This window comes from Fusarium oxysporum, chromosome II (genome assembly GCF_013085055.1).
Source record: "Fusarium oxysporum Fo47 chromosome II, complete sequence".
Classification (NCBI taxonomy): Eukaryota; Fungi; Ascomycota; class Sordariomycetes; order Hypocreales; family Nectriaceae; genus Fusarium; species Fusarium oxysporum.
Window position 1 is genome coordinate 4,355,696 of NC_072841.1, and position 24,070 is coordinate 4,379,765.

Genomic DNA, 24,070 nt, shown 5'->3' on the forward strand with positions numbered 1-24,070 from the left:
TGCGCTTTGTTTTATCCTCATCTGCAACTTGAGACGTGTTCGTGAACAGGTGAGCCATTGGCTCCCCTCTCGTCTTTTGTCATGAGTCTTTGAGGCAGCTCACACAACGTTTGCAACCAAGATCCAATATTAAAAGCGGTCGGTTCTAATCGTTGGTATTTCCCCACGAAGTCAATGTTCACGAGGATATTCTCTCCGCATACTAAGTAACCCCCAGATTTCATGGCACATATAAGAACTGATGTACTTATCAAGTACTTGGTCCTCCACCATAGAATACGCTATCGCAAAGAGGGAAGACTGAAATCTCAATATTCTTCGAGTTCCACTCACACAACTAAAAGTCCAGGGTAAATTCAGGTTCGCAGTGATTTGGTCTTCCGCCTATCGTCTTCTTGAGATATTGATGTTGGCGGGCCCGCTTGACTCGTGGTGGATCCAAACTACGTCACTCCATCTCCAGGTATTGACTCTTGTGGGGCAGGACAGGATCCATAATCGAGTTTGTCAAATGCGAGATGTTCGTTTTTGCAGATTTCGCAAAAGTTGTTGACTTGATATATTATAGCCTAATCACGGATTTTCGAAAGCAATACGAACCTTTGCTTTAAATGGGCAATGCTTATCAGGAAGTTCATACATCCAAGTTCAATGATGGGCTATCGTACACTAGGATGTAGCAAGGTTGAAAGATTAAAACACGACGATCTGATGTTGACCGACCCTTTGAAAACAAGCTGTCAAACTGGCGAATTACATTGGCCCCCTTGTTCCACTAGTCGCGTGATTCTATGTCAGGGTCCAGCCTATTGTCAGATGAGACCTGGGTTCGTAGTAATCGTGCATATCGTGTTATGAATAGGTATGCATTCGCTCTGGTCAAGCATACGAAGGGAAGATATAGGAATTAAATATGATCATTGTTAACCCTGTATTTCTTCACATGCTTGCATATATCTTCGCTGATGAGATATATCTTCCTTTATTATAATGGGCATAATGGGAGAGATATTGTGCAGTTGTCTTGAGCAAATCACAGTCTTCGGACAACAAGCATAACCTGTGAATTATAAAAGTGCATGGAAGCCCTCATGGACAAACCGAAATCTTGAACTACTTGTAAAATATGATGTGGTGACTCTCACTTCTGTGAACTTCATTCCAGATCTTTTAGTTAGCTACAAGTAGGATCAGTAACAAGAGCAAGAATGTAGTAAGTAAGGAAGGTAGACCTATGGATTGTGAGAAGAGGCTGAGAACGCTCCATCATGATTTCATGTAATTTATTCCACCCCGAGCTCCGAATTCCCAATATAACCTTCCGTGTGATTTGTGTCGGGCTGTTCAGAGGCTCACTCAAGTATGAGTCTGGCAGGCTAACGGACATGAAATATGTGAATAACACGATCTTGTCGTACCAGGAACATCTTCGGTATATACATATGATCACAATCTCTTATAAATCATCGTCAGTGACGTTTGTAGTTGGAATGGGGTGGCCACTGATGTTTGTGTCGCAGAAGCAATTGCCCCAGCCAGGCTCTGCTGCCTGCGGATGGGTCGTGGTGTTTTTAGACCTCTGAAAAGAAATCAATTCAACAGAAATAGCAACCCCGACCTCATTTATATGATTAAACTTGATGCTATGCGATATTCTTCGTGTTTCGTCTCGTTTGCTATTTGTTCATTGCGTGCTCGTGGTAGTTCTTGCCTTCATCTGTTCCATTGATAGGGGTGCTCTATAACTGCGAAATACCGCCAGCCTCATAGTAGATATAGCTAAAGGCTAAGGTTAGATAGCCTGAAGTACCTTTTCGTACGCATATTTATGTTTCCTGCCTTCGGCTTTTTTGTGCCCCCTTGGGTAGCAGGCGTTTAGCTGAAAATCGCAACTTGATATCACCCAACGTCTCGTGTCTATATATATCCACACGCTCTTCAGCAGCTCAAATATAATTGCTTCAAGTGTTGGTTTTACAAGGGGCATATAGGACTTGAACAGTGATTCTCGTAGGCTTTTCGTAGTGATAGCTCATGTAACTACATCCATGACCCTCTGGCGTACCATTCTAGTATACCTTTCAAGCCAACCTTTCGGCATTTTCGGGCCTTGCGACAGTTCATTTAGGCCATTTTGTGTGACAGTTTGATCGAAAATACCACTGGTTGAAATACTGTACGTGTGTTGTAGTTCCGATGCAATGATTGTATTCACTCGTCAGATATGATCCGCGATTCCAGATAAAAAATCTTAGCCCCATGAGTACCACCGCACACATGAGATATTTATCAGGACTGACCGATGTAGATGCCAGTAGTTACATGCTGTTTAACTTCATAAGTTTTATTTTCTCATAACTGTAAGTTGAGCTATGTACTTTGGTCAGATACCCTATACCTATCTTGTTGTACTCTTGTATAAAGTGTTGCAAATTTTCTTGAATATCCCAATTGTATCCAAGCTGATAACGAGTCTAGTTATTATAGTAACTGGAATAATACAATGCCTAATAGCTGCTTAGATAAGGACAGTGTTTCGGATTTCTGACGGACACAGAAACTGTCTCATGAATGTGTACCAACTCAACTACACATAGCACTTAACGGTAGTACGTATTGCTAATACCGAAGTCGAGGACCCTGGAGGACAGGAACTAGTTTCCGGAAGATAAGAAGATTCGCCCCTTGGCCGTCAACACTACACGTATCAAGCCCAGGAACACCGATTAAGCCTGTAGCCACGGCATCACTTCAAAAGGACGGTTAAGACGTACCACATGCAGCCACAAGATAACGAGCATGGATGTTGCTGCGCCACATGCATGAATGACCTTAGTCGTCAAGGGATCATCACATCGGTAAGTTCTGGGTTAGGATATAGCACATACGGAGTGTATCTAGGGGATACATGAAAACAAGGGACTTGGACCCCAAGTGACAGAAATGTTTAGACGAGTTTAGGATAGTTTAGGATAATTCAGTTGAGCTTAGCAAGCTCGTTGACTAATTATTATTGTTTCCTAATTAGAAAGGTGTAGTAGTCTTCTTGAACCCCTAGGTCGGTTTACGCAATGCGGTGTTGAAAACAGGCCTGAAACAAGACGTTGAAAACCTGAAGCACCAATTACAGTATTAAGTTGGAAATCTCCAAGAGTCGATGAAGCAACTTTGTCGTGATTCTGAAACAAAGCAGGGTCTGCTGGCACAGACGATCAATTAGGGAGAAATAAGTTTAGCTGCTGACCAACTCAGCGCTCAGCTGCACGCTGATGTAAAAAGCCACGGATTCGGGGTCTGGATTCAGCCCAAATGGTGGAAAGGTTACTCAAGCAGGAAACTGGAATGAATATCGATGAAGCTGGAAGCAAGAATAGAATGTGGGCCACATGTACGACGTGGCCGATGTTGTCGATCTCTAAAAGGCTGTGGCAACGATGTATGAGATGGAATTGAAAGCAGACCAGTATTCGCACAAGTTCCTTGGCCGGCTGTGGCGGGCATTCAGAAATCTCTTGGCAATTTGAGCTTCCAAGTTTGGGGACGTGCTAGCAGCTCAAGGGAGACATGGTCATTGGGTCATTGGGCCAAGGGCAAGTCTAGAATAAAATAAATCGAGCACATATTGAGCAGGGCATGAGTTTTATAGGGCTTTGACCAACGTCTATATTCCACATATGGAGCGAGGGATGGGACCACTTAGCAGAGGATGGGGTAAAGGCGAAGGGAGTCGTCTCGCTTCGCAACAAGAATCATGCAAGTGATTCATTGTTAGAGAAGATCATTGATATTGAGATTTGAGCATTGAGCATAAAGCGCCACCAAAAAGCCAATGCCAAGACTGTAATTTGCTTTAGGCCGCAATTGGACGAGTGAAACGAAACGGCTGCACTACGACCCGCCTTCAATATCCTTACACAGCATTTAGCGTCATGTTTGAGGGCATCAGTACTCAAGTTAGAGACCAATGATGATGTGAACCATGAGATGCGGAAGCCCGCGATGCAAGACGGCCGATGCAAGCCAGAAATAGACGCTATAATCGAGTTATTTAAGATCAAATTGAGGGGTGGTTGGTTTGTATCGTAAATGAGTTCATGTGCACTGACATCTATCATCCACCCACATCGTGACTTGCATGGTGCTTCTCACATCTCTATGAGGTACCCTCCAGACATGCTGTCGATTGGTGGGATGTGACGCTGGAAGATCAAAGCCCTATGCCAGTCTGGGTACTATTCACCGATACGAGAATGCGTAACACAAACAAACAAAGTAAACATGCCTTTCGTTATCTGAATCTCCCTTTCAAACTTGTCTACCAAATCTTGCACTCAACAACAGCTCGACCTGTGACTCGTCTAGGCTTGGATACTTGACTTCAAATGATGCCATTCCACCCTTCAGTCCCTCCCTCTCGAACAGACCGTGCGTTTTGTGAGCAAGCTCGATTCAACTTAACTTATCAACTCAGAGCACGAGAAGAGGTTGCCTCATGCCTGCAACAGCAATCTCATTGACCCCGGCTTCATCAAGCGTGGCCCATCGCAATTTGATCATCCGAGCCAATCACTAACTGCAAACATGTTAGCGTTTACTCAAAAGCCCGCTACAACAGCCACTCAGCGGCCATTTAGCAGTAGGTACCTGCGTTTTAGTGACCGGGGAATAGCGAGCCCGCATCTTGATGCCCGTGAGCGTAGGCGTGGGGCCACTTTAACAACACAACATGCAGAAGCCGACGCAGAAACAGAAACAGAGAGTCATCAGCAGAAGTACCTTTGAGCCTAGGGAACACGGGCCAAGGCTACCGAACTTGACCAACGGAACGAATTGGAACTTGTCATCCAAGGAAACCCTGCAGACTCCCTCCCTGCTCGCCTGCCCTGGCCTGGCGTAGACGGGGCTTTCAATGTGATGCGACCCTGGAACTGGGTGTCCTCCATCGCTGAGACTACCCAAAAACCTGCTAGAGGCCTGCTGGGTCGTTATGTTATATTGGCTCTCGCCGCCTCTTTTTCGCGTGCGTGTATGCAAACCAGCTCTTCCTGTATCAATCAGCCCGTTAACGTCACGATCTGACCTGCTTTGGATGTTGCATCTTGCATCAGAATTATTCTCACGAAAACAGCTTTATTATTAATTGTTACCTGCAGCATCTCCGACTTTGTCGCAAATTTCTACATTCTCGATTGAGGAGCTGGACACACCGCGAAATTACAGCTTGCCGTTCCACCAGCCACCCGCAGCCCCGTCCTAGCAACGACACCGTCAAGTCAACCACCGCACGAACACTCGCTTGACCAGGGGTCGAGAAAATCCTCTTTCCTTGTTTCTACTCTACATCTTCATCTTTGATTTATCTGTACGAAAATCCGACGAAACCTATACGATTGAACGTCCTCCCGAATTTCCTTTGTCTGTAATCCTGTTGCTCGGCCGACTCCAACCTCGAACTCAACCCTACTCTACTCTCCCCAATTGTGGTTGCTTGTGGATGCACCCTTTGATCAAGGAGCTTCGCATCCGCAATCACGATGGGGTCTACCGAATTTGGAAATTTTCATGTACGCCCTCGATTTTCTGTCGTTCAACAGAGTTCACGTTCTAATTTATGTACAACAGGACTTTTGCAGAGACTCGACTCTCCCAGTCTGTAATGTATGTCCGACCTTCCTACCTACCTACGCCATACATCGTCATGTGGAGTCGGAAACAATGGGGACCTTACTGATCGTCGATAGCTTCTGTCCCAGAACCACGACCAGAATGGCAACTGGGGAGGCTGCGAGCTCACGGGTATCTCCCTGAGTGGAGGGCGACATCTTGGAAACTTGGGATCAATCCTCCTCGCTGGAGCTGCCATTATTACCGCCGTCTTTCTCCTGTTGCGATCCGAGAAGAAGCGGGCTGCCGTTGGTCGAAGGGAGATGCAAATGTTTCTCATCGGCTACATCATCATCAGTATATGCGAGATCTTTTCAGTAGGAGAGTTTCCACTGAATAGCACCGTGAGAATTGTAAGACCGCGACCCCTCCCCTTTTCTTCTGATTCTCTTTGGCTTCACAGTGTACTGACAAGATCAGGCTTTCTCTGCTATCCATATCGGCATGATCATTGCCACATGTTGGATTCTAATGCTTAACGCCGTTGTTGGCTATCAGATCATCGACGATGGAACGCCACTCTCGATGGCCCTAATTGCCATTTCGGCTCTTCTGTTGCTTATTGGAACTGGCTACATCGCCCTCGACACCGGCTTCTCGTGGACTGGCTACTGGGACGATAGCTACGAGGCCCCCAGGAACCGAAACATCGCCCTCTACGTCCTTTACCAACTTGTCCCTCTAATCCTCCTCGTCGCCTTCCTTGTTCTTGAGGCTATCCTTGTAATTCGAATTCTGGGCGAGACGCGTCCTATGATTTATCTTGCCGCCGCAGCCCTTCTTTTTGCCATCGGTCAGGTCTTCAACTACGCGATCAGCAAGTATATCTGCGACGGCACGAGTGGAAAGATCGATGGCGCCCTTTTCCAGACGCTCTTCACCCTGTTATCTGTTATCATGGTTTGGGTTTTCTGGTCCAGTATTACTGAGGACGACTGGCCCATGCCTGTAACCAACACCTACCCCTGATGCGGCACATGTGCATTTTGGCGGTATTGTTCTTGGGACGGCGTTCAGTGGCGTATCTTTTTTTTTTTTTTTTTTTTTTCGGTTTCGATATCCCTCATTACACTCGGCGGCCGAGCTCACGGTCGAACGACGTACACACGTTGACGAATACGATTTTTTCTGGAGTAAAACGAAGTTGATTTTCATTTGAGTTGTAGGGCCATTTATGCGACGCAACTTGATAGACCGATGGTTGGGTATTTGCATCAAGAAGAGTTATCTGCGACTCATGGTGAGATATGAAAGGAGGATCGCGTTGCAGTTTTGCCAATGGGCCTGGATTTAAGAACAGTTGTTGGGTTGTTTGGTTCTACATGCTGTCGTAGAGTGACCTGTTACGCGCCAGCTTGTATATAGTATTTATTAGTTTTCGACTTCGAAGTTATACCCTGATGAGCGACTAATGCATAAGAAATCGAAGTTAAATTAAATTGGATGAACTGTTAACATTATCCCAATATCAGCTATGTGAATAACATGCCATGTCGTGATGTTTTATTATATTGGAGCAGTTGGTCGCCGCCATACTCCACCGATTAACCAAGCTTCTTCCTGCGACTGCGCGATTGGTTAGGTGATCAACTCTAAAACTTCAAGGTGGATCTTCTTAGGCAAGGCTGCCAACCTCTTTCAGCCTTGTGAACTTGATTCCGTCACCATCATCAACATTTTCTTTGTTCTCCTTCTCAACCAACACCGCTCCCAAAGCAAGCCATCGGCTTGCTTCCGACTCTACAACTCTGTTCTATAAACAAAACCGCTCTCGGCCTCTCCGTCTTCTGATCAAAGCACGGCCTAAACAACCACGACCATGGCCGACTCTGACGGCGAGTATGTCGCCGACATGTCGGATGATGATCTCATGGATCACCGCGTCACAGACGACGATCCTCAAGCGGCGAAAGGAAAAACTGCCAAATCGAGAAAAGGCGACTCAGCTAGAGCATGGGAAGTCTCGAAACGAACTTGGGAGACGAATCTACCAGAGGAAGAAGACGGAATACTGAGTCTCACAGCGCTTGAGGCTGAGAAGCGGAAGCGATTATTACGCGATACGACGCCCCTACAAAGAGGAATTATTCGGCATATGGTGCTTGTGCTGGATATGTCCTTCGCTATGACCGAGAAGGATCTGCTACCTACAAGGTATCGCCTCATGCTGAGCTACGCGGCTGCCTTTGTGCGAGAGTTCTTTGAACAAAATCCTATTTCTCAACTAGGAATCATTGGTATGCGAGATGGTGTTGCTGTGAGGATTAGCGATGTTGGAGGAAACCCGACAGAACACTTGGAAAAGCTGAAAGGGCTGGAGAACGAAGATCCTCAAGGCAACCCAAGCTTGCAGAACGCTCTGGAGATGTGTCGAGGAGCTCTGTTGTGAGTTTATAACTGCGCCACGATGGAGGAACAGTCAAACTGACTTGCTATAGCCATGCGCCTTCTCACGGCACACGAGAAGTACTCATTATCTATGGCGCATTACTATCGAGTGACCCGGGCGATATCCATGAAACCATTGGCAACCTGATCACGGATCGAATACGTGTCTCGATTGTCGGTCTTTCCGCCCAGGTCGCTATTTGCGCTGATCTGTGTTCACGAACGAATGCCGGTGATGAGTCACAATACAATATCGCGATGGACGAGGTCCATTTCCGCGAACTTTTCCTCGCAGCCACGACACCCCCTGTGACACGCACGGCTGAACAGAGCACAGCCAGTCTTCTCATGATGGGCTTCCCGTCCCGGACACTTGTTCCTAACGGGACTACAAGTTACTGCGCGTGCCATAATCGGCCGTTCCGAGAGGGATATCTCTGCACCCGTTGCGGCGCTCGTGTGTGCCGCATCCCAGCTGAGTGTCCAGCTTGTGACCTCACCCTTATTCTATCGACTCATCTTGCCCGCTCATATCATCATCTCTTCCCGTTACGGAACTGGGTTGAAGTGCCCTGGACTAAAGCCAGCCGCTCTGCAGCCTGCTTTTCATGCTTAGCGCCATTTCCTGAGCCACCAAAGGGCAAAGCACCCGATAAGTCTAGAGAAGACAGTGGCGCACCAAAGACAGCCAAGGGCGTCAGTGAAAGCGGGCGATATGCATGTGAAGTGTGTGGACAACACTTTTGCATCGACTGTGACGTCTTTGCCCATGAGGTTGTCCACAACTGCCCGGGCTGCCAGAGCTTATTATCTAAGACAGATGCCGCTGCCTCATCGGGTGAGCCGAACGGCACAGCTGCATATACCAACGGTGATGTTGTAATGACATAGAGGTTGAGACTGTATGTGTGTAAAACTATGTGTCATTATGTGTGGCTTAAGAGAGAAGGGAGGTTGAAATCCCAGGAGCGAACAAAAGACGAGGCAACATTCATCCATGTCATAAATACTGTGAGTAAGCATCGCAAATAACGACCTCGAAGTGGCGCATTAGGAACTAAAGTTTCTGTCAAGTTTTATTTCATTTCAGTCTAAGTATCCCATGGGCAAATGGCTCGTAGGCACTGGTGTGGTGTATCCCTGTCCAGTGTTGCAATAATGACATGCTATCGCAAACTCGTCTCATGCTTCCACGAAATTTTGATTCTCCTTGAATCGTCCCCATGCAATATGGTTATGTATATGCATATGTGATGCAATTTTGATTTCCCCTCATTGATATGCCCCATCTCAGAGACATCCCTTTTACAGGTTGCCACGCTCAGCTTGCTCACGCTCAATAGCCTCGAACAAGCTCTTAAAGTTACCAGCGCCGAAGCCGTCGAAGTCGTTGCGCTGAATGATCTCAATAAAGACTGTGGGTCGGTCCATGAGCGGCTTGGTGAATAGTTGAAGCAGGTAACCACCCTCATCGTAGTCGATTAGGATGTTGAGACGCTCAAGAGTCTCAAATTCTTCCTTGAGCTCCCAGTTGCGACGCTCTGTCTTGAGACGGTGGCGCATGTCAGTGTAATACGAAGGGGGAACGTCGATGAACTCGACACCACGAGCGCGTAGGGCTGAGACGGCAGTGATAATATCAGGAGTTAGAAGTGCAATGTGCTGAACGCCAGGTCCAGAGTTGAAGATGACGTACTCCTCAATCTGGGACTTCTTCTTGCCGAGAGCTGGCTCATTGATGGGCATCTTAACAATGTTGTTTGGTGAAGCCATGACAACGGAGCTCAGAGCTGAGAACTCGGTACAGATCTGTGAATCGTCCACAGACCAAAACCGGTGGAAGGAAAGACACTGCTCGTAGAAAGCGCAGGCCGAGTCCATCTCGTTCCAGGACTGGTTACCGACGCAGTGGTCGATGCGGGCTAGGGGAACATCTGGCAGAGACACAGTGGCGCTGTGCTTCTTCCAGGTTCGGTAGCCAGGGAGGAAGGGTCCAGTATAGTTTTGACGGGAGATGAGGGTATGGGTGGTGTCGCCATATGTGCAAATGACGGCTGTGGAGACGGAGCCATGCTCCTTGTCCTTGCTAACCTTGGGGTCTTGAACAGCAATAGCACCCTCCTGAACCGCCTTGTGATATACTCCGTCGACATTCTCAACCTCAAAGGCAACATCCTTCACGGCGTCGCCATGGCGTTCGAGATGAGCGTACATCTCCTTGAGAAGCTTTCGGTCCGACTTGGAGATAGGTTCATCGTCTGGGAAATGAGCTTCAGATCGCAGAGGCGAGGTGAAGACGAAGCGGACATCGTTGTTCTCAATGACATACGAGGCAAAGTATCGGCTTCCAGTCTCGAGCCCCTTATATGCGATGGGCTTGAAGCCAAAAAGATTGGTGTAATATGAGGCAGCCTGTTTGGCATTGCCAACCCACCAGGTTATGTGGTCATAGCCGGTGAAGTTAGGGGGCGGCTGAACCGCAAAAGTGTTGTCTGCTCGGTCGAGGGCAGAAGTGATAGGAACAGTAGTAGGCTGAGTTGCCTGCTGAGGAGGGGAGTTGGTAATGGCAGAAGGGGACATTGACACACAGACGGTTTGATGGGTGAGTCTTTGATATCAGAATAGAGTAAACGTTTGTTTGAGGCTTGTGTGTTAGGGTCAAATTGTTTCCGTGTGGTGGCTCCGAGAAGCTAGGTATGCAGGAAGTTCGTAACTGACTTGAGTTGATGGCTGCGGATGAGATGGGGGGGCTACAGGCGAGTATATGTAAGAAATCCCAATTTGATTCAAGCCCGGCTTAACCATGAAGCAACAAGTTTTGCTTGTTTCTTTGTCATTTCTTACACGGAACGGCTCCGCCTGGAGAAGGCATTATACGGCCCAAGACAGGCCTGCCAGGATAAACGTGAGATAGCTCATACCAGTCATATCCATCGGTAACATCCTCGTTGGCTTTCAGAGTTTCAATGAAACTGGGAACCAATGGGGTTTGCGGCGTAAGAAAGCAAAGCCATGCCCGTCATGGCAGGGTTAAGGGTCACGCGCGGGGCTTCCGCGTCAGACGGCGGTCTGATTGATATCATCAGAGAGCCAAGAGAGCCCAATTGATCGATCTCAAAGGCGGTAGTGCCGAAGGTTGTTGTTGGTGGTTATGAGGTTATCACTGCGGAACTTCCCCGGCCGAGTGTCCCGCTGCGGCGCCAGCCGCCCCAAGCCGACATTGGCCGACTACTTCCAGAAGTCTCAACACGGCTTAACGAGCACTCTATGGCGGCATGCCCTATGATGGACTGCGGAACTGTCAGCAGCAAAGCCGGCCGAAACATCCTTGCGAATGAGAGATGCACGACAATGCAGAGAACTAGTCGCCTGAGTATCGATCATCTCCCGCTAAAGCCGAGACACCTTTCAAGCAGGTCGGCTTATCCAGCATGCCCATACCAGGAATGATATTTAGAACATGAGCCAGCCTTTTTCAGCGTCATCTCTTTCGCTCAGCACGTCACATCAGATCCCGAACGTTCCAGGATTTACACTTCCTGAGGTAGTTTTCTGAGTCTATCGTCCTCGCCGAATATCAGAATCGAAGGTCTCAACAAATTGAATCACTGAGTTATCTTCATCTGCTCAGCCACTGCTCAACAACAGTCGAAATGGCATCTGTATGCTTAAGCAAACACGATATCAATATTCTCGAGAAAATCAAGGATCCGGAGTCAAACCCATATGCCGGTATCGTTCTCGACTCCTCATTACCACGGGACCCAAACATCACAGATGCCACGATATATGAGCGAGTAGTCGAGAGGGAGCGAGATATTATTCGTTCCATCCAGAGCCTTGAAACCCAGTTGAAGAGTCTTGGATCTGAAGAAGGAAAAGATATTGCTGTCAAGGGTTATCAGCAAAGCCTTTCGGCGGTTGAGAGTATGATTGCTGAGCATCCCAACTACGCCAGCGCCAGAAACAACCGTGTACAGATCCTCAGGCGGCTATACGGAGATGCGATGATGCTCTCCGATACCAAAGACAACTCCGCGCCCTTAATTGAGTCACCCGACCAGGCGGAAAGAAAAAAAGCTGTTGTCACAGCACTGAGCGATATCGAAGCATCAATCGCACTCCTCACCCCTTCATCACCAACCATGCCTATTTCTCCTCAGGTTGCGCGCACTCTGTCTATGGCTCACACGCAAAGAGCTGCATTATATCTGAAAACAGCCAGACTAATGCTAAGTCGTTCTTTGGATATCGATGGGGCCCTTGAAGAATCCAAATGGGAAAAGCTCGACTTTGAGGGTGCTGCATCTCGAGACCTAGCGTTTGGTGGAAGGTACGGAAATCCAATTGCAAAGGGCTTGGCCGTGAGTGTCAACCCAACGGCCAAACTCTGCGGACAAATTGTTCGAGAAGCAATGAAGAAGGAATATGGTCCGTCTTTTGGTGACTAGGTGCATGTATATAATGAGACAGAATATCCAAAAAGGCTTGACATGCCATTAAGATCTTGAAAGTTGGCAAAACCAGTAGTGACTCAGGTGTCGAAGCGAGCCCAGACATAATCACGAAGACTTGGAAGAAAGTCCAACTCGTCTATGCTGGTAGTCAGTTTCTATCTTATTTCAAGCTAATAATTTGCGGGATTACCGTCGCGCAGCTTCAAGAGTCTGTTGAGTTGTTCGACCTTTGTCCTTTTCTTCGCGGTTGATTCTGGTTGCTGCGGCTGACAGGCCAATCAAGACACCAAAAATTGGATCCGCAGCGCGGGAGATGATATATGTTGGTGCAGGCATCGTGATATTCCTATCTTATCAAGTATATGAACAATGATGAGGTGAGGTGGCTCAATAGGGGAGCTTTGCCTAACACCCATCCCAACAATTGGAGCCGCCAACCAAGCTTAGGTAATACAGAATGAGTGCCTCGAAAAGTTCAGGGCAGGTCCTCATGCACGGACCCCTCAGCACACAGGACACTCCGAAAAATGGAAGGCACCTTGTCATGTGACTAGCTGGGTCTCGCTTGCACACCAGCCCACACAAAATATTTTGGTGCGTAATTTGAACTTGTCTTGACAACTCCTCGCAACTTCACTAACCAGCAGACAACACACCGCCGGACAAGATGAAGTTCCTCAAGGTCGGCCGAGTCGCCATCATCACCCGCGGCAGATACGCCGGAAAGAAGGTACGACGCGCTCGACAGATTTCATACTGCTGTTCCATGGCATTTCCCGAGTTCTGCAGCATCCGAGCAAGATAGCGTTGAGGGAAGGGATTGAAACGAAGAGGTCATTGGTGTTTTATATGACAAGACACGGAGCGCAGAACTCGCAGGAATGCTATGATGGGGAACGATTCTTACCGTCGTTTTCTTCAAGGAAACATTTCGCTGACTCGATATGCTTCAAATAGGTTGTCATCATCCAGCCCGTTGACAACGGCAACAAGCCTCACCCTTTCGGCCACGCCCTGGTTGCCGGCATTGAGCGATACCCCTCCAAGATCACCCGCCGCATGTCCAAGACCCGCCAGGAGAAGCGAAACAAGATCAAGCCTTTCATCAAGGTCATCAACTACAACCACTTGATGCCCACTCGCTACACCCTGGAGCTCGAGGGCCTCAAGGGCGCCGTCTCTAACGACACCTTCAAGGAGGTTTCCCAGCGCGAGGATGCCAAGAAGACTGTCAAGAAGGTGCTCGAGGAGCGATACACCAGCGGCAAGAACCGATGGTTCTTCACCCCTCTCAGTATGTTATACCATCGCTGCGCCATACCACCCGAGCAGAGCTGCATCAAAACCCGCCTAGTGCTCTTGACATGCATTTGAATTAGAAGCGTTGCTAACCACCCACCACAGAGTTTTAAAAAAGGAATCGTTTCTCCATCACGGTTAGGGAGTTGGCGGGATGTACAGAGCATCGATGGCATTAAGGAACGCCGGTTTTTATGGGCTCAATATGAAGTTTCTTAAATCACAACCAGATCTCTACTTGCCGCGTGATTGTAGCGTCAATATACAACGCGGATCGGACGGACGTGTTGTCCCGACCGAAGGATACCACTGGCGGAGTTCAATGAATTGGTGCCATCAATGAGGTGTTGAATAGACCTTGAGGACTTTTCTTGACGGTTGAATGTCTACGAGGTTTACGAAATCCATAACATGAATCAAAATTTACCGTCAAAACGTACATTACGCGCACAAACTAAACCCGGTGAAACGAAAGAGAGGGATAATAGATCAATGAACTTTTGTTATGGTAGGTTTTTCTTAACCGTTTCGTTTCTACATGTCTATGGCCAAACGCCGTCTAGAGTTACACATCAATTAGACCTTTCGTGATGCGGTTCATGCATAGGACCGCTACCTCGCGCTCTGCGCCCAGCTCTATGGCTTTACACTTCATAAGACCTCCCTTCCCCAATCAAACAGAATATATCAAAAAGTCTCCAATCCACAGAAAAGTGAGCCAAGTCAATCCGACTGTGGACACATTCAGACCAAGTTCAACAACTTAGTTGGGCGTAATACATAAGGAAATAACGGATATAGAAAAGAGGTTCCTTAGATCGCCGTTCGCCCCGTGAAGTAAACGTCAGGGTCTTGTTTCCCATTGGCACCATATAATACAGAGCTCTAGACGTGCTGGGCATCGTTGATGCCGAAACGGTTGGACACCTCATTGGCCAGTCTAGTGGGATCAACCTCTGAGGAGTAACCAGGAGCAAGGCCACCAAAGAAGGTGAAGATGAGGAAAGCGGTGGCGATGATAATGGTGACCTTGCGGAGAATGGGCTTGCGAGCACCAAACTCAGCCCACTGTCGGTTGGCATCAGCAATGTGGCCCTTGATCTGCTCGTAGCCGAGCTTATAGTAGACCATGCCACCAAGAGCAATGGAGTAGCCAAAGAATTGGAGACCAGTAACCTGGGTGCCCCAGATCATCATAGAAGCAATGACCAGGAGAATATCCTTGAGAACACCGCAGAGCGTGAGGACGACAGCAGAAGTCTTGCCAATCTGAGAGTCAAGTTAGTATGAAGTTGCGTGGGAATTGCCAAGGGAAACATACCAGGAAGACGACGGAGACATTGAGCATAAAAGCGCAAAGACCGTTCAGGAAGAAAGTGAACAGACCAACGTGGTAAACCTCAGCCATCGAGCACCTGGGGATCTCCCAAATGAGAGCAACCACACCGTTCATGACAGCGCAGATGGGAGCAAAATAGTACAGAGAGACGAGAGGGTCCATCTTGTAGTCAGCTGAGCTCAGCAGGCGCTGGACCATGGTAAGTCGCAGAGCCTCGAAAATGATACCGCCCATCTGGAAGAGCACACCAACAGTGACGAAGTGGATTTCGCCCATGGAAGCAATGATGACACCGACAACAATGGCGGAGACATTGAGGAACTGCTTGAGGTTGGGAGCAGAAACACCCAGAATCCAGCCAGAGATGAGAACGGCGACGGGCGTGGTAGCCTTGAGCATCTGAATGAAAGCAACAGAAAGGTAGAGATATGTCAAATTTCCGCAGATCAAACTCAAGCTGAAGAAGATACCGATGGGAACAACGGCACGGATGTAAACGCGAGCTGTCATCTTAACCGTCTTGCGGCCGTCAAGGTAAGGAGTCCATCGGGCCATAATCTGAGTGACGACTGTCGAGAAGGTCAAGTGGTAGGTCGTTAGAATGACGGGGTAGCCTGGGAGTTGACTTGTCAGCAAAGGAGCAGATACATCCCAATAATGTTGACAACGTACGGAAGTTGAGGGTATCAAGGAGCCATTTGTTGAACAGGATGACGGATGATGAAAAACCAATCCATGCACTGCACAATGTGGTTAGCAAAGGTTCTGGCGCATCGTAAAGTCAATTCGTGGGATAGTCGAGAAAACTACTGACATAACATAGAAAGTAGGGTGAATTGAAGCGCGAGCAGACTGTGACTTCTCGAGACCGGGGTTAACCGTTGGAAGAACAGGAGTGGTCGCACGAGGCGTTTCGCCCGAGACGCGGATCTTTTCGTCAGCCGACATTATGATTAATTTGGTTGTTGGTGATGTAAAGGATGCGATTGAAGATGGTTGAGGCTGTCGGCGAGAAAAGTCGTGGTTGTAGATAAGAGACCCCTTGAAGACAGATTTTAGGGGGGACGCGCAAACGAGCGGACGGACAGCCGAGTCCTGTAATGGAATAGAATCGGAAAAGGCGAGGGGTGCTTGATATGCAATTTGGCGGGGCCTAGGAGAGACAAGGTCTCAAAGAAGAGAAAAAAGGCGAAAAAAGGTTCAGCTCCTTGGACTTTGGTTCAAGGTGGCTTGGTTTCGCAAGGGATAGGGTAAAGAGAAAGACTGAAGAAACAAGGCAGCAAGACAAGAAGTCGTCTCTGGCACAAGAAGAAGAAAGAGGGAGGAAATGAAAAAAGGAATGAGAGGGATGGCTTGGGATGAAGAAGGGTACTTCAGTTGGTAAAAGGGGAATAGGCAATGTTGACTAGATCTCCAAATCTCATCCAGGGGGGTGTGGTGTGGGCTATTATTGTAATTTTGGTTGGAGGCAAGGCAAGCTAGGAATCAGTCAAGGGTGAGGCGCGGCAATCAGAAAAATGTTATGGAAGGGTTTTCCCCTCTGAAATTAGCATTTTGATGCATACTAGTGGAGGAGCCACAAAGCTCAGCACGGGTGGCCGACCCTACAGTGACTGACTGACTAGCACTAAGCCTTCAGCCAGTTGAACACGAACAAAGTGGATGACGGAATGAGACAATTCTCATGCTCAGGTACTGGTACCCCCAGCCGTGTGGCACACGAAGCCTGCAAAAGCTGATTTGACGCGTGTACAGGGGCAACTGCTGTAGGGATGCAAGGTACTGTGTACAGATACTGTAACTGCAACAGGAACTGGCTGATGTGGTTCTATTCAGGGGCATCCGCTAGTTACGGCCGAGCCAAGCCTGGCGAATCATCCCGCCCACGTTGGAAGATCGCCCTCCAATTGTCGTTGCCAGATAAGCTGAGGGGTCTTTTTGCACTGTGCGCTTACTGCATTTCGATGTGAATCTGGACTTTGCGATGATGGTGAAAGTTCAAGGGAGGAATGTTTGTGGCTGAATGGCTCAATTCAAGATACTATTGGATGTAGGTACCTATCAACCAGCGACAGAAGGAACAAATGCATGCTAGAATAGTTAAGCCATTCAATCAGCACTGTTCCTTTAATAGCTGTCAGTTTCTAGAAGAGAATACCTATCTTAGAGAACTTGGTGTCGACTTGGTATCTAACCTCAGGTGTCTCCAACTGTCAACTGTCAACGATGGAGACCTTCACACCCCGCCCCCCGTTGGGCGAACCTCCAACTGCCGGAACCATCTCGAATTTGGACATTTTCGTCTAAATACAGTCAGGAAAGACCTAGATCCTGTATAGTAAAGGAAACAAACCCAAGAACAAGTAAAGTGTGGTTCGCATAATACATGAGTTCTGTAAAGTTCACAAGCTATTCTCTTGAGGCAATTAATTCGGTCTATCGATTCCTCGGACTGCGAAGCTTCATTCTTGCATTCCCATGACATTGACGTTCTGGCCCTCACTTACGCGGTCTATATTCGTATAATACTCCTCAACCAGAAACATGCGTCACTCTAATCTCGTCTCGGTTTGCGCCTTGGCCATGAGCGGCAGGTATTCAACACACAGCATTCTTTCTTCTTTCAGCGGCACGGAGTGATTGAGCTTATAACCTAGGTAAGTTATAACTACATACAGCCAGAACAGCTTCGGCAACCCACCTTGAATTATGGTCTTCGTTATGCTCCTTCAACTTCCTTTAGCACTATAGCTGCTGGTTAAACAGACTGTGTGGCGCGTTAAAATCCTAATCTTCACTTAAGAAAGCTTACCGTGGCCTGAAGTAACCATCATAGTTTGCTTTGTCATGTCTCCAACAAGTTAATCGGTAGATCCAGCTTGGCATAAAAACGTAACCTGAATCTCAACACCAGTTCATCCACATATCTGCAGATCCAGCCGAGACGGCTCAGAGGTCCATCATCTTGGGCCGCTTCTTCAAGGCCCAGTTTGCCGAACTTGGCTTTCAGTTAAGCATTGTTAGGGGGCCAAGGACCCATTTTGATCGTGTCAGAAAGCCACAGTATTATGTAGAGAACATACGGAGACAGATACAGTGAGATATCAAACCGAGCTGAGGAAATGTACCAATCCTTGGAAACCCAGAAGGGGTCCCTGTAACCATGTTGAGCCACGACTCGCCGTGCATTGTTCAAAGCTGGCTCATGGTGGATACCAACTCTAGAGTTCCCATTTACTAAGAACATTAAGTTCATCCTCAAGAAAACAAACAATGGCATGAGGCATTTTACATGGTGTCCCTTGGTAACAAAATACGTCGTGCGGAGAGGAGAGATCTGTTACCGTTGTGAGTAACATCCATGCCACAGCGAGCCAAGACCAGGCTGAAGAGGGCGGGAGCTCACCCGCGAGGCGAGCCTTGCGTTGCAAGCCTCGCACGGTCGGCTCTTGATAAAACAACATAGTAGCGCCAAAACGATCCTGATAGCTGGTTGATCTGCTTCCTGTTTCAGAGTCCATACAATGCTGTCAGAGGTTATCAAACAGCCGTGCCTGGTGGAGACACTTCACAAACCGCCAGTTGATCCTTTGCTATATCTGGGCCCAGTGACGTTTCTTAACCGAAGGTTACGAAGCCTTCTGCGTGGCCTTCCAGCCCTTCATCTCGTTGCTCCAGCATGTTGACCATAATAGTTTCAAGGTCGGTTTACATGAGCCGATATTGTGGAAACAATAGTCGCGATCATCGCTCGACCAACGGAGGTAAGGGCCAAAGAAAGAAGGGAGACGCGAAAGCTTGTTACATGCATGTAACAACTAGTGTGAACCAACTATAGGCATAATTCTTGAACGGTTGACCGCTTCGTGTTAGTAACATTGTTTTGCTACAGACTTCATCTAAGAGATTCGAACATAGAAATTGCTTGGACAATCATTGGACATCCCGTATCTTATCATGATAAAGCTGAATTCATGCTGCACTGTACAGGTACATCGCTGCTTTAGAATCCCCCACTCACCCGTCTTGCAAACTACCCCTGACATTACATATTTTCATGTGTGCTTCTCAGGCTGACTGTCAGCAACAGCCAGTGACATTTTCCTGGCAGTTGTTTGCAAGGAATTGCGAAGACTCGGATTGCACGAAATACGTGTTATTCTGGAACACGAGCTTGTTTGCCACGTCTAACGAGCTTCAGCCCAGATCTCAGACAAGAATGATACACATACATACAGTTACTCCAACCCGGATATAAGCATCGAGTTGTGGCTTCGTTTTTAATTTGGCGATGGTCAGAAGAGAAATTGAGATCAAGTCTTGAGCGTGCTTTGGATTGGCCAGTGGCATAGAGTGACTAGGAGTGTGCTCAATTGTCCAGTCAAAGACGCTCTTGACGGTGATTATCTTATCTACCATGGAGCCTTGAATTACATCTCATCTTAGGAAATTACAGCAAAAGACTCTGTGGACCTGCTTTGTACAGTACCAACAGACTATCGAATTCATCGCGTGGGATCTTTGAGCAACAAGCATGCCGTTGGCCATCATTTTCCGAAGTTCTAACAAACCGCAGCAATAAAGTTGGCAATGCGTTGATTATTCTGGGAACGCAGGTTTCAAATATATCAAACCAAGGTATCGGATTAATGCAAGATCAGCCTCATGGTACTCGGAGCGCTCCTCTGATATTGGAGTTGACGGAATCTTGGCGGAGTCGAGACGACGGGAGCCACTCCGACAGTTGCTAAGAGGCTAATTGTCCCCATTCACGGCACAGTGTCCGTTACACATAGGTCGAATAGCGTATCGATTAAGATTTCATGCAATATCAATATTGCGACTACTGTAGCCAGTTGTCATATTCGTATTCTACTATCGAAGGCGATCTTGGCAACTGTCCAGGGCGGGCTGGTCGTCGAAGGACCCTTATAGACAGTGGAGGCTATCTTTCAGTTCCTCGCTTGGGCGACAAGGTTGATCTGTCAATGTGCCTGGCAGTGAGATTGCCTTTCACAACAGATCCTCTCTAATCTAGGTAGCTACACTACAAAGTAACCGCTGCAAAACTGACGTTTTTATGCAGGTCCGGTGTAAGCACATCCATGACCCAAGCTGGATTGAAAATAATCTCCTTTACTGAGAGTCCCTGTCTTTATCATGACTCTGACCCTGATTGTGCTACCAACAACCAGAGAAATATATCACATAGATCATCCAATCCCATGTTAGAACCAGACCACCCACACCCACCATCTATCAGGGGGCCGTGGGTGGGGCCCCAACTAAGGGAGGCTAGGAGGGTCGAGGGGACCCAAAATAATTTTAGCCCCGCCATCCATCCGTTACCGCCTCCTTTTCTGCCAGACTCCTGAAGCCACCTCACTTTCTGCAATCGCGGTCAATATCTACAGCAACCACGAGACTTTGATCTTCTCGCTGTCTTCTTGTTGTTCTGTACAACTTCTTCTCCCCCCGTCGCTCCATTGTTGTCGGCGTCTGCATATTTCTGTGCCTTTTGCGGTCTTCTATCCATCCTCTTCAGCTTCATCTAATACCCCCACCATGGCCGACGTGTGAGTTGCTTAACGTCTCTGTATACTAGAAAGCACTGTTTGTTCATGCAAAAAGAAGTCTTGCTGACATTTATCATCTGTGCAGTAACGTTGATGTCCTCGTTATTGGCATGGGACCTACTGGTCTCGGTGCTGCCAAGCGTCTCAACCACATTGTATGCGCTCACCGCCACCTTCAGCTTGAGGCCGAGAATTGCAGCTGACGATGTTAACAGAACGGTCCTTCATGGCTGATTGTCGATTCCTCTGACAAGGCTGGTGGTCTTGCTGGCACTGACACCACCCCCGAGGGTTTCGTAAGTCGTCGTCTTCCAATCTCGACAAATATATACCTAACCATGCAATTGTTCTAGCTGTACGACGTCGGTGGCCACGTTATCTTCTCCCACTACAAGTACTTCGACGACTGCATCGACGAGGCCCTCCCCAAGGACGATGACTGGTACACTCACCAGCGAATCTCCTACGTTCGCTACAAGGGCCTTTGGGTTCCTTACCCCTTCCAGAACAACATTTCCATGCTTCCCAAGGAGGACCAGGTCAGCTGTATCGAGGGCATCATCGATTCTGCTCTTGAGTGCCGTGTCGCCAACACCAAGCCCAAGGACTTCGATGAGTGGATTGTCCGTATGATGGGTGAGGGTATTGCCAACATTTTCATGCGACCTTACAACTACAAGGTCTGGGCCGTCCCTACCACCAAGGTACGACCACAGTTTCGGTATAATACGGTGAAGGTGGTGTACTAATAGTCCAACAGATGCAATGCCAGTGGCTCGGTGAGCGTGTCGCTGCCCCCGATGCTAAGCTCGTTACCAAGAACGTTATCCTTAACAAGGTCGCTGGTAACTGGGGCCCCAACGCTACTTTCCGATTCCCCGCCCGTGATGGTACCGGTGGTATCTGGATTGCCGTCGCTGAGACCATTCCCAAGGAGAAGAAGCGATTCGGCAAGCAGGGTGAGGTCACCAAGATTGACGCCGAGAAGAAGATTGCCTACTTCGCCGATGGCAGCACCATCGGTTATAACAAGCTCATCAACACCATGGCCGTCGACCACCTCGCCGAGAAGCTCGGCAACCAGGAGCTTGTCAGCCTCACCAAGCAGCTTTACTACTCCACTACCCACGTCATTGGTGTCGGTATCCGAGGTGAGCGCCCTGAGCGCATCGGTGACAAGTGCTGGTTGTATTTCCCCGAGGATAACTGTCCCTTCTACCGTGCCACTATCTTCTCCAACTACTCCCCCTACAACCAGCCTCAGAAAGATGCCAAGCTCCCCACCCTTTACCTCGCCAATGGTGAGAAACCTGCGTCTTCCGAGGCCAAGGAGGGACCTTACTGGTCTATCATGCTGGAGGTTTCCCAGTCTACCATGAAGCCTGTCGATGTCGAGAACCTCCTCAAGGATAGCATCCAGGGTCTCATCAACACCGAGATGATCAAGCCTGAGGACGAGATTGTCTCTACTTACCACCGTGCTTTCGACCATGGTTACCCCACCCCCACCCTTGAGCGCGAGGGCGTCCTCAAGCAGGTTCTCCCCAAGCTCGAGGCTATGGACATTCTCTCCCGTGGTCGATTCGGCAGCTGGCGATACGAGGTCGGTAACCAGGACCACTCCTTCATGCTTGGTGTTGAGGCCGTCGATGCCATTCACAGCGGTGCCGTCGAGCTGACCCTCAACTACCCTGACTTCGTCAACTCCCGCCAGAACACTGAGCGACGCCTCACTCAGAACTTCATTGTGGCTCCTCCTCAGACCAACGGCACCAAGGATATTCCAAGCCACTCCAAGGCCCAGTAAATTCACAGCCAATGGAATGGAGTTGGAAATGGAGTTGAAGGTATAGCGTGAGCAATTTATGATTGGGCACGTTGTTTGATATCTCAAGAGACATGTGTACAAGAAAACTTTGTGGAGAGCGAGTTAGCGCCTCGAGAAACGATGAGTCCGAATTTAGGATTGATGACGAGACATAGGCCGCTGCTGGTGAAGATTCCCAGTTAGCTAGACGGATGGATATAGGATTCCGCTTGACAAGGCGGGGCATGATATAGATAGATCTGGGATTTTTGCTCTAGGGTTAGACAAATGAACGGATTATCCTATACAGATACATAATAGTATACAACATACAATAGAACTTAGAGCATGTTCATGTTTCCATCGTTGAAGCCATTCTAGCATTTCTGGGGCGTTTATATCGTTGCGTGGATGAATTTTGGTGTTTTAGCTCTTCTTCATCAGAACTGTTGTCTCAGTGATTGGTTCCTGGATGCTTGATGTTTCAGTGACATATAATATTCCCTGCCACTTACATCATGGTCTACGTACGTTGTGCAATTTAGGGGTAGATGTGAGAATGTAATTGAGATATCTCATTTTTGTTGCCCACGATGATGAAATTATACGGAAGAAAAACCTATTGCTTCCAGCTTCACATCCCTTGAAGGGAATGCGTGCCCAAAGCTACCCTACCAACAGATCAGTTCAATAAACAAGCGCTTGCTTGGTTGTGCTGCCCCATAAACGGCGCCACAAGGGTCCATTGCGCATGAGCCGAAATTTGGGAAGCCCACACAACTTCTTGACTTTAACAATGAGATTCTGATACAGCAGGCCATGAGTGAAGTTGTGGATGCGCCATAACAGAACATTGAAATTTCCCCTTGACAGCACGAGACTGGAGAAAATTTTCTAGTTCGTTGTAAACTTTGGCCAAAACAGAAGGGATGGGCAAAAAGAGGCACCCGGAGATAACATATTCTTAGCTTGAGTTGTTATGGCTGCCCAAAGCGGGAATAGTGGCGCTAGAAATGCTGTAGAGTTTCGGCTGAAACAAGAAAGTCAATGGGATCATGGTTACTGAGATGGTGAGGGTAAGTGAGATGAGGTTCACGAGGACAGTGGTAAGAGAGCACAGTTGTTTCTGCATGATGTTTTGAAACGGGGTCAAGTCAGCACACTCAGGCAAGACTGCTGGATGATGCAATGGAAGCTGACTATGCAGGGTGAGAGGAGATATGTATGACTACCCTGAATTGAATCACAACGTGTTCTGCTTGACACTTGATGCGTCCACTTTCTTCAGCCAGAGGCAGGGTCATTACCACCAATACCAATCACCATGGGTACGAGGCCCAACTGTCAAACCGGATGGTATCCTTGCTGTTCCGTCATCCACCACTAATTCAAGACGGGACCAGCTCGTGAACAAGACTTGGACCCTGTATCTTTTGGCGCACACACACAAAAACATGGGTAATTCTCACCAATTAGACCTGGACTACTCAATGGAGAATATGGTTGACTCGCCAAGATATGTCCAGTTCAAGTATCGATC

At 48.1% G+C, this 24,070-nt stretch overlaps 8 protein-coding genes across 8 annotated transcripts; 5 read left to right on the forward strand and 3 right to left on the reverse strand.

The window, feature by feature from the left end:
- Positions 1–5,337: 5,337 nt before the first annotated feature.
- FOBCDRAFT_18282 (chitin synthase III catalytic subunit) lies at positions 5,338–6,820 on the forward strand. Its single transcript, XM_031174525.3, has 4 exons — positions 5,338–5,564; positions 5,623–5,658; positions 5,742–6,017; positions 6,085–6,820. Exons 1-4 carry the CDS (start codon positions 5,535–5,537, stop codon positions 6,631–6,633), a joined length of 891 nt encoding a protein of 296 aa, XP_031051310.2. The 5' UTR covers positions 5,338–5,534; the 3' UTR covers positions 6,634–6,820.
- Positions 6,821–7,483: 663 nt separating this feature from the next.
- Positions 7,484–8,943, forward strand: FOBCDRAFT_197476 (Ssl1-like-domain-containing protein; the record flags this gene model as incomplete). Its single annotated transcript, XM_031174528.2, has 2 exons — positions 7,484–8,049; positions 8,103–8,943. 2 exons carry the CDS (start codon positions 7,484–7,486, stop codon positions 8,941–8,943), a joined length of 1,407 nt encoding a protein of 468 aa, XP_031051313.1.
- Positions 8,944–9,150: 207 nt separating this feature from the next.
- Positions 9,151–10,781, reverse strand: FOBCDRAFT_18292 (Glyoxalase/Bleomycin resistance protein/Dihydroxybiphenyl dioxygenase). The gene has a single exon (XM_031174530.3). It carries the CDS (start codon positions 10,630–10,632, stop codon positions 9,358–9,360), a length of 1,275 nt encoding a protein of 424 aa, XP_031051315.1. The 5' UTR covers positions 10,633–10,781; the 3' UTR covers positions 9,151–9,357.
- Positions 10,782–11,503: 722 nt separating this feature from the next.
- On the forward strand, positions 11,504–12,668 carry FOBCDRAFT_18293 (uncharacterized protein). Its single transcript, XM_031174531.3, has one exon. The coding sequence runs from the start codon at positions 11,706–11,708 to the stop codon at positions 12,501–12,503; it is 798 nt and encodes a 265-aa protein (XP_031051316.2). The 5' UTR covers positions 11,504–11,705; the 3' UTR covers positions 12,504–12,668.
- On the reverse strand, positions 12,559–12,896 carry FOBCDRAFT_18295 (uncharacterized protein). The gene is made up of 2 exons (XM_059608583.1): positions 12,700–12,896; positions 12,559–12,645 (listed from the first exon to the last, which is right to left on the reverse strand). The coding sequence occupies exons 1-2, from the start codon at positions 12,843–12,845 to the stop codon at positions 12,615–12,617; spliced, it is 177 nt and encodes a 58-aa protein (XP_059466810.1). The 5' UTR covers positions 12,846–12,896; the 3' UTR covers positions 12,559–12,614.
- Positions 12,897–13,042: 146 nt separating this feature from the next.
- On the forward strand, positions 13,043–14,247 carry FOBCDRAFT_216036 (ribosomal L27e protein family-domain-containing protein). The gene is made up of 3 exons (XM_031174533.3): positions 13,043–13,239; positions 13,467–13,803; positions 13,914–14,247. The coding sequence occupies exons 1-3, from the start codon at positions 13,177–13,179 to the stop codon at positions 13,919–13,921; spliced, it is 408 nt and encodes a 135-aa protein (XP_031051318.2). The 5' UTR covers positions 13,043–13,176; the 3' UTR covers positions 13,922–14,247.
- A 387-nt stretch (positions 14,248–14,634) lies between these two features.
- On the reverse strand, positions 14,635–16,558 carry FOBCDRAFT_18301 (triose-phosphate transporter family-domain-containing protein). The gene is made up of 4 exons (XM_031174534.3): positions 15,962–16,558; positions 15,820–15,887; positions 15,130–15,761; positions 14,635–15,077 (listed from the first exon to the last, which is right to left on the reverse strand). Exons 1-4 carry the CDS (start codon positions 16,093–16,095, stop codon positions 14,694–14,696), a joined length of 1,218 nt encoding a protein of 405 aa, XP_031051319.1. The 5' UTR covers positions 16,096–16,558; the 3' UTR covers positions 14,635–14,693.
- A 3,929-nt stretch (positions 16,559–20,487) lies between these two features.
- Positions 20,488–22,893, forward strand: FOBCDRAFT_177508 (uncharacterized protein). The gene is made up of 5 exons (XM_031174536.3): positions 20,488–20,723; positions 20,809–20,878; positions 20,939–21,019; positions 21,077–21,427; positions 21,484–22,893. The coding sequence occupies exons 1-5, from the start codon at positions 20,713–20,715 to the stop codon at positions 22,528–22,530; spliced, it is 1,560 nt and encodes a 519-aa protein (XP_031051321.1). The 5' UTR covers positions 20,488–20,712; the 3' UTR covers positions 22,531–22,893.
- Positions 22,894–24,070: the final 1,177 nt, after the last annotated feature.